Source organism: Bombus huntii, chromosome 14 (assembly GCF_024542735.1).
Source record: "Bombus huntii isolate Logan2020A chromosome 14, iyBomHunt1.1, whole genome shotgun sequence".
Classification (NCBI taxonomy): Eukaryota; Metazoa; Arthropoda; class Insecta; order Hymenoptera; family Apidae; genus Bombus; species Bombus huntii.
This window is the reverse complement of record NC_066251.1, coordinates 9208594-9217174: the sequence shown is the minus strand read 5'-3', so window position 1 is coordinate 9217174 and position 8581 is coordinate 9208594. Positions and strand designations below refer to the sequence as shown.

Genomic DNA, 8581 nt, shown 5'->3' with positions numbered 1-8581 from the left:
TCACTGTAGATCGTTGTCTCGATGGAAAAATTCAAAAAAAAAAAAAAAAGAAAAAAGATTTTTATTCTATATTTCCGACTTCTTTTTTCGCGTAGAATCACCCCCTTTCCGCTTGTACCACCAGTTACCAATCACCCTGTATATATATTCCATACATTCATTTCATGAATAAAAGTGAAACAAATCCTATTATCATATATCGCTCATATCTACCAATTAAAGATATAACATTATTGTACCTACATATTACGTTAGAATTTTCAACGTGGCTTAGAAATATGGCAATTTGAAAATTACGTAGTCAACAGGTATACAATGCTTTTTTGACAGAAGTCGTATAAGTTAGGTTGGAAATAATTACAAATTGTTAAAAACGATTTTCCAATATGTATATTACTTTCACTCACCAAATTCTTGCAAATTTCAATAAATTTGACAAAAAGTCGTACACCTCCTTTTCGTACTTACTAGAAATTCTCCATAGTTGGCGCGTTAACCTGAAGCCGCATTTTGATGTGTATTACAGTATAACTGCGTTTCCAATCTATTCAGATTCTTCGCCTTCATGTGTAAACAGTCTTTGCTTGAACCTCCAATCGCGAACCCGAAATATTTTAACGTGGATTAGCCATAAAATTGAACGTATTCGAAAATTCAGTCCTGTATGCTTAAACTGCCAGTCATTCAAAATTTCTATAGGAGTTCATGCGTTTTTCCTTTATTCATGTTGGATTAGATCGCTATAAAAATACAATGGGTGCAGTACGTGTAATCAATGACGATGGCCAATTTTATGGGGAAATGGCTAGTGCAGGTGCAAAATTGGTCGTAGTTGACTTTACGGCAACATGGTGAGCTTTTTGGGGTTATATTAAATGGAAGGTTACTAAAACTTCAAGAACTTAATTTCTATATTTGCTATGTACACCGACTTATAACTTTCAAATTTTCGTTCCTTTTACGCTCATACATATTTAGAACATTATTATTATTTTATAACATTACCAACAAAGTTATGTTTAATATTTTTATATGTCTGTTGTCATTGATATAGCAATAAATAATGATTTAAATAATAACTACAATTAATCATACTTAATTTTACGTGTTTCTGGGATTGATATAATGATTAGTACCAATGCAAACGAAAATATTATACTATCTCTTGCTACTAATCTTATAATTCCACAGGTGCGGCCCTTGCCAGAGAATTGCTCCAATATTTGAGCAATTATCAATTAAATACCCAAATGCAGTGTTTCTTAAGGTCGATGTAGACAAGTGTGCAGAGACTGCTGCAATGCAAGGAGTTAGTGCAATGCCCACATTTATATTTTATCGTAACCAAACAAAATTGGGTTTATGTCAAGGAGCTGATCCGGCTGGATTAGAATCAAAAATACAACAATTTTATGGCAGTGGAGATTCAGAGGATTCTGAGAGTCCAGTGTCTGGACATGTACGAAATAGTGATAATGTTTATTACCATATTTTTGGAATGATATTTCTTGCTGCAGTTTTGTACTTCTGGAATAAGTACCAATAAAAAAGTTGTGGTAACCTTCTTTCAGTGGATATTAACATTATTATAACATATTCATTAATAAGAAAAGACCATTAATTGAAACATATAATATACGTTATGTTGCTTCATCAATTGCATGTACTTATAATTTTTTAGTATTTTGTAAATGTCATATTCCAAAGTTAAATTAGTCATTAATATACAATATGTTCAAAACAAAACTTGTATTGCATTTAGATGTTTTTACTCTTAATAAAAATTCTTATTTATATATGTATATTTCCCTGGATGTTTGTACCCAACTTTATCGGACTTGAAAGTATGAGATGATACTACGTAAATATAAATACTCCAAAAATCCTCAAAGGATACCTTTTGCAGATGGATCTATCTAGTTTCATTACAAAGGCACAATGTGAATGTTTGAATGAATCCGATGATCACAACTTTTTACAATGCTTAAGTTCTGATAATGGGTATTTAGAAAGTGAATGCGATGAACAGCTGATTCTGTCTATTGCATTTTCACAAGCAGTTAAAGTGCATTCTTTGAAGATTAAAGCTCCCAAAGATACGGGACCAAAAAACATAAAACTATTCATTAATCAACCAAGAACTATTGATTTTGACATGGCAGATTCTAATACAAGTGTCCAAGATTTAACGTAATATTGACCTCATTGATTTTACATTGCTTATATTATATAGCATTCCAGTAAATCTGTTCTAATTATATTAAATTTTTTTGTGCAGATTATCACCAAAGGATATTGAGGAAGGTAATCCAATTTCCTTGCGTTATGTGAAATTTCAAAATGTACAGAATATACAAATATTTGTAAAAGACAATCAAAGTGGTGGTGAAACAACAAGAATCGATCATCTAGCTATATTTGGCTCACCAATTTCAACAACAAACATGGGAGAATTCAAAAGAGTGAATGGAAAAAAAGGGGAGAGTCATTAACAACCAGTTAACATGTGAAGGATTGTAAAAGACTATGTTATGTCAGATAAATTTTCCATGGCCATTATATTTCCTAAGAATACTGAAAAGAACTAAATTTTCTCTTTTTTTTTTATGCGTTATATTATATAACTTCAATCCAATTATGGAATGATATAATAAAATTCGAAAATTCACACACTCATACATATACATTGAATAATAACACATACATATAAATAAAAAATTATTTGTTTATTAATAAATTATTGAGAGATTCTGTAAAATAAATTACATTATAGTTACGATACGTGTTTCTCTAATTATACATAATTGTTTATTAAAAAGATATTTAAATAATTTTTACGTGTACGCGTGCTCAATCAATCAATGATTAGATGCAAGGTTGCAAAAAATAAAAATTGTTGTGCTCATAATAAATAAATGATAAAAGTTAAGAAATATTCTACCTAATTACCCTTTCTACGCAAGTAAGAATATTATTTACAAAAATATTGAATAAAATATATCATATCTTGAATAAAAATGTTTAATGTAATTTGTCTTATCATGTACAAAATTTTAATTAGTTGTAATATAAATTTCAGTACATTACTTTCAGTAAATTACTTATTTAGGGACAAGTTTTATGAATTCGCCAAATGCCACCGCAACGACAAGCTCGAGCCCACCTTTGATCCCATGCTCTAATTGCAGCTGTCCTTGTCATATTTTGAATTTGTGCTTTTCCAACACACCTGGAATTTTAATTTACAACAACTTTATTCGTCATTTTTTTTATCATTATTTTGTCAATGCACTTATATCTAATACCTTGTACATTGTTTCACGAGAAGTGGTTGCTTCCCAAGATACAAATGCCTAATACCATCTACAATCTGACCACTATGCATACAACCTTCAACTGGATTGAGTTCAGGTACAAATAGCAATTGTTCAGGTTCTATGCCATATTCTAACTATGATTAAAATTAAAGATAATTACAAATCATTTATTGAATCGATGAGGGAATATTCTGCTCTATTTACCTGCAAAGGAAAGTTTTGATAAAATAGTACAGGTGTAGCTATAGCTGTTATGCTATTGCCCTGATGTAATTGTGGTATCATAATCTGATTAGGTAGTAAGCAACAATCATCTGGAAGAAAGTCATTGTCATAGCATATAATTTATTACATTTATCATTTTATTGCCCTCTTTAAAAAGATTACTATGAAGTATTTTCTTATGCCTCCTTGACTATCCTACTATCATTATGTACTATGCTATGTATATAATATAGCGCAGAAATTTATAACTAGTAGTAAAATGAATGATTTAAATATTTTATTAAACTACGGAATATCTAATTATATTTCGGATAAAACAACTTAATTTTTGGAATCGTCCTTGGAATCAGCTTGTAAAACAAGGATTGGTTTTTCGTTATTCAAACACACACACCACTTTTTGGCTGACTCTTGATCGGGCTCGATTTCTAAATATACTTCATTTTTTTCCCTTTTCGGACTTTTTACATCCGCGATAAAATATGTTACTTCTTGCTGTTTATTTGTTGGAATATCAGTTGGTTTTTGCTTTTCTCTCTTATCTTCGTTAACATCTTTTCTAGCCAGCGAAAAATCACTTGGGAAAAATTGGTTCCCTTCCGTTCCTTGAGGATTACTTGTTCTGTTTTGTTCAGCTTTCTCAGCTTCTCTTATGAGGTCGATAAAAAATAACTCTCTTGGAGAAAGAGATCCTTTCGGACTCTTTGTGTCCAATTCATCTTGCGGCGTAACTGCTACTAACTTTAAGTAATCTTTCATTGATTCTCTTTGGTTTTTTAAAGTATCATTTCCTGACTTGGGTATATCTTCATCTTTATTAACATTTTTCTCCATATTTATAGTTCCAATACGTCCGACCTCATTACCTGAATTACGACGATGAATCACAAGAGGAGGAAGATCTTTATGCTTTTTAACTTTGTTATGCCAAGATTTATCCGAAATATCTATATTTGATTTATCACAGGCAATTCTATCTTTATCAGAAATTGAATCGATCGGAGGTCCATCTTGTTTTGTATCTTTCAGTTTTACATTTTGCGAATGATTGAGTTTCGTATTAATCAAAGTCCCCGAATTCAAAGAATCATTTGTACCATAGGATTGCAGTTTAACATCGTCATTATGATGTTTAATTTCGAAACATTTCCAAATTAAAAGCAAGCATAACATAATGAAAAGCCAAATTAAAAATGCGATAATCCAATTCAAAATGTACCACCCATTGGGCCAATTTTTAGCCTTGCCTGAATGATGAGCACTGATTAAAAGAGGAGACAATATGATCCAATAAAGTACAAATATACAGCATGTTATTATACAAAATATGGCTAATCTATGCGGTCTCGAATATGGGCAACAACTTCTCGATTCACTCCTGTTTAACAATAGCTTGTGCTTTTTTAAAGCTACCGAATTTGTGTGTTTTGCTGCAAGTTTCTCACTCATTTTAAAGTGTACAAAAAGAAAATCGAAAAATTATAACACTATCACACTATATATTTCTTATATTTTTGCATTTCACGTATACTCATTAGCATGCATTTACCGCTACTGAATGAAAAAATCTGTAATTCCTTTCAAACGCATGAGGAAGTGGTGTCTTATCTTACTTCCTACTAACCAACATATTACGATAAAGTTTCAACGGCTAGCTATAAATGTTATACACGAATTATCAATCATTTCACTACATGTTATTCATATAAATAAGTATAGATACATTTATACTATTTATAGTACTACATAACAATGATGAACGAGCTTACCAATTAAACCATCGTCTACCTGCTGAGTCTGGGCATCTCCGTTCGGCTGAACCAATTTTGATAATAAGCGGAATAACAAGGCCAACACATCAAGATTATCGGCACTACGAAGAAATACTGGAAGACACGAAGGACGTAATAAACCCCATATACGTATAATTACGAGCAGTTCTCTCAATGTATTTAAGGCCTTGTGGTCCTTCAGAAGTTCATACTGCGTCGATATTACGAAAAAGAAAAAATGAGTACGATTATGCTAGTTTAGACAAAGGAATAATTATATTTTTCGAAATTTATTTATAATACTCACACCGCCAGATTTCATTTGCAATCGCTGCTCCGGAAGACGAGCTAAAAGATTCAGAGCTAGATCCGCGACCCATTGAATTAATTGCTGCAACGACTGAAGTGTACTTGGTTCTACAGTAAATTCTTTGGGATCGAGGTGTAAAAGTACCTAGCAATAACATATTAATTATCTACTACAATTATTACATGCAATTACGTATTAATTATCCACTAGGATATAAATTTAGGAAAAATATGTTTCATTTTTACCTTATCTACATCAGTAATAGCATCATTAATTACTGCTGCTAAACTCTCTGCTGGTCCCTTATCATGAGAAATTAAATCTGATGGACGTAATAACGACTTAAATGCTGTTGCTACTGAATGTATCATAAGCAACGACGACAAATCTGCCGCCTTACTTTGTCCTGATACTAGCATCCTGAAAATACATTTTTAGCGGTGATCCTGCGCGAAAACTACACGAAAACTACACGAAGCAGATCCACAGACTTTCATAAGAACAATTTTTAAATATAAAAGTAATACGATACCTGTACAATGATATTTTGATGCAAAGAAATTGGATATAATGATACTGTTGTATTGGCTGTAATTGTCTATTAAAAGAAACATCCAATCTTTCACACAATGGCTCGATCATCGAAGACCTCAAACACAACAATATATCCAACCAATCTAATCCTGTTACTAAACAATATTCTAATAACGTACAGGCATAACTTAATGTCAATGATGGTCCTGTAAAAGGAATCAGTAATACGGTATACTATATTTTTTAAGGACACTGTTTCTTATATAAATTTATTGTAAACTGAATAACCTCCATCAGGTAGTAATTTATATGCATACAAATTTCCACGTGTATCACATGCTAAAAGTACACAACCTAGCCAAGATAGATCTATATTCGTTATTGAAACTGAATTTCTAAAGTACTTATTATTTGGCTCTTCAGACCGCCATGCCATATTCAGAGAAGAATAAGCTACTTCTTTTAAGCAATCACGACTTAAACAATGTATTGAAGAATCTGCTAAAGCTACTACAACGTAACTTGGGGGAGGTAATGTGGTGACTATAGATAATTTTGTAGTCGCTATCGCTGTTATTGGTGACTGACAACGATATTGCGATTGATGCTGCCATACCTATAAATTTGTGTCAAAAATATACGATTAAGCAGAAATCGGACAAATTTTATGTATATAATCCTTCCAATTTGAACACATACCACTACAGTTTTAAATGGTTCTAATGTTTTGGGCTGAAACAACTTATGAACAGGTTGCGATTTTTCCCTTAATTCCCATACTTCGACTATACCACCACTATCGCTATTAACAGCAATAACTAAAGAATCTGCATCTTCTCGAACTACAAACTTTAAATGTGTTACACTTGTATCTAAGAAAAAGAAAATTTTTGTATTTTAAAATCTGACAATGCATGATCAGTTATAAGTATTAATTATAAATTTTTCGACTTTACATGTATTGTCCTTTGGTGTGCCATCCTGTAGGAAAAAACTAGGCAGTGCTTGTGATGTAATGGTACACTTATCATCATTTTTGCGTACTAGTACTCTATAACACCTGATTGGCAAACAAATATTTCCACTACTTATGGCTACCAGAATATGGCCATCTAAAAGTTTACAATGTTTTATATTGATCTATTAGTTGTTATTGAAGTATCTTAATGTTAATTAAGACATGATTATATATGTACTTTTCCCATAACATAAATCAACTGCTGTTATTCTGTGCCTTGTACTGCCTAAACTTTCAGTAGAGGAACAAATAGGATTCTGAAAGTCTTTTGTGATCATAACAGCACCAACCATGCCAGTGGTTGAAACTACCAATACACCTTCTGCTGCTCTACCACCAAACTGTCTTACAGAAGGAACAAAGGGTAAATGATTAAATTTCTCACTATAATGAATACTATCTTTTTTCTCTGTCACAAGTCCTGTCTGAAATAATACATTTCCTCTATAAAATAATGGTACTAATGGCTCTTTAAAGTAACTCCTTAACATTATAAATACCTTTTTCCCATTATGAAACCAAGCTGCGCCTAATATATGTTCACCAACAAAACAGGTGGAACCAATTAGTACCCAATCATTAAGAACATGATCTTTAAACATCCATAATTGGACATGTCCAGTAGAATCACAAACAACTAATTTATCACCTGGTAAATCCCATTCCAATGCAGTAATAATATTTTTGTTTGATAATACCCTAATGTTATATAATATTGGTTAATTTTGTAAAATTTTTTGGACAGGTAATTACTTAAAAATGTTTCATACTTGTGAGTATGCCAAGGCATATTTAAGTCGCAAACATAAACATGAGATCCCCATGTCTTTCCACTGGTATCTTCTAATTCTGTAGTTGTAGTAAATGCAGCTATGTTACGACTAGATAACGAGCATAAAGATTGTCCCTCATACAGGCTAAAAATTTGATTACTGCATAAACATTAAAGAATTATGTTTTAAAAAGTATATTCTCGGAGTCAAACTTAATTATAATATATGCATAAGATTTATAAAAATAAATATACCAATTATATCAAACTATTAATAGATATACATATTATGGTAAATGAAATACATGTTATCTTTTAATACTTTATTTGTTTGTAATATATTAGTATGGATAACAAATGCTCAAAATATATTATATCAGTGAAAAGTTACTTTCAATAAAATATTTAATATCTATGAAAATTTTAAAAAATTATAATAATCACATACCTTTCTTGATTTAGAAACGGTTTTGGTGTGAGTTTTCTATTTACAGTATACAGTAAATCCATTGTTGTGAGGTTATGTTATATTACAATTTAACGAACACTATGAAAATGAGTGCATGCACTCCAAAATTATTTGTGTACTATACCCATGCATTGCGATGCATGAAAATTTGAAGTGTATTAATT

The 8581-nt window shown here is 31.2% G+C and overlaps 3 protein-coding genes across 6 annotated transcripts; 1 reads left to right on the top strand and 2 right to left on the bottom strand.

The window, feature by feature from the left end:
- Positions 1-569: 569 nt before the first annotated feature.
- LOC126873069 (thioredoxin-like protein 1) lies at positions 570-2776 on the top strand. The gene is made up of 4 exons (XM_050633564.1): positions 570-851; positions 1192-1459; positions 1907-2190; positions 2279-2776. Exons 1-4 carry the CDS (start codon positions 706-708, stop codon positions 2490-2492), a joined length of 912 nt encoding a protein of 303 aa, XP_050489521.1. The 5' UTR covers positions 570-705; the 3' UTR covers positions 2493-2776.
- A 229-nt stretch (positions 2777-3005) lies between these two features.
- LOC126873056 (mediator of RNA polymerase II transcription subunit 16) lies at positions 3006-8545 on the bottom strand. 4 transcript variants are annotated; one of them, XM_050633531.1, is made up of 14 exons: positions 8397-8545; positions 7947-8108; positions 7677-7875; positions 7355-7601; positions 7115-7270; positions 6858-7030; positions 6447-6774; positions 6157-6364; positions 5870-6044; positions 5622-5768; positions 5312-5525; positions 3522-3631; positions 3306-3451; positions 3006-3229 (listed from the first exon to the last, which is right to left on the bottom strand). In XM_050633531.1, exons 1-14 carry the CDS (start codon positions 8456-8458, stop codon positions 3106-3108), a joined length of 2451 nt encoding a protein of 816 aa, XP_050489488.1. In that variant the 5' UTR covers positions 8459-8545; the 3' UTR covers positions 3006-3105. The 4 variants fall into 4 exon arrangements, with proteins under 4 accessions (XP_050489488.1, XP_050489489.1, XP_050489491.1 ...); XM_050633532.1 differs by having other exon boundaries at positions 7947-8093; positions 8397-8543; XM_050633534.1 differs by lacking the exons at positions 7947-8108; positions 8397-8545 and having other exon boundaries at positions 7355-7620; positions 7677-7814.
- LOC126873067 (uncharacterized) lies at positions 3803-5305 on the bottom strand. Its single transcript, XM_050633561.1, has one exon. The coding sequence runs from the start codon at positions 4989-4991 to the stop codon at positions 3864-3866; it is 1128 nt and encodes a 375-aa protein (XP_050489518.1). The 5' UTR covers positions 4992-5305; the 3' UTR covers positions 3803-3863.
- Positions 8546-8581: the final 36 nt, after the last annotated feature.

Excerpts from the sequence above, each read along its gene's own strand:
- LOC126873069 (XM_050633564.1), top strand. The coding sequence starts at position 706 with ATGCGTTTTTCCTTTATTCATGTTGGATTAGATCGCTATAAAAATACA. Across the intron at positions 852-1,191 it reads GTTGACTTTACGGCAACATG|GTGCGGCCCTTGCCAGAGAA; the intron begins GTGAGCTTTTTG and ends ATAATTCCACAG. Across the intron at positions 1,460-1,906 it reads AGAGTCCAGTGTCTGGACAT|ATGGATCTATCTAGTTTCAT; the intron begins GTACGAAATAGT and ends TACCTTTTGCAG.
- LOC126873067 (XM_050633561.1), bottom strand. The coding sequence starts at position 4,991 with ATGAGTGAGAAACTTGCAGCAAAACACACAAATTCGGTAGCTTTAAAA.
- LOC126873056 (XM_050633531.1), bottom strand. The coding sequence starts at position 8,458 with ATGGATTTACTGTATACTGTAAATAGAAAACTCACACCAAAACCGTTT. Across the intron at positions 7,271-7,354 it reads TGATTTATGTTATGGGAAAA|ATGGCCATATTCTGGTAGCC; the intron begins GTACATATATAA and ends GTAAACTTTTAG. Across the intron at positions 3,452-3,521 it reads ATCAAAACTTTCCTTTGCAG|TTAGAATATGGCATAGAACC; the intron begins GTAAATAGAGCA and ends TTTTAATCATAG.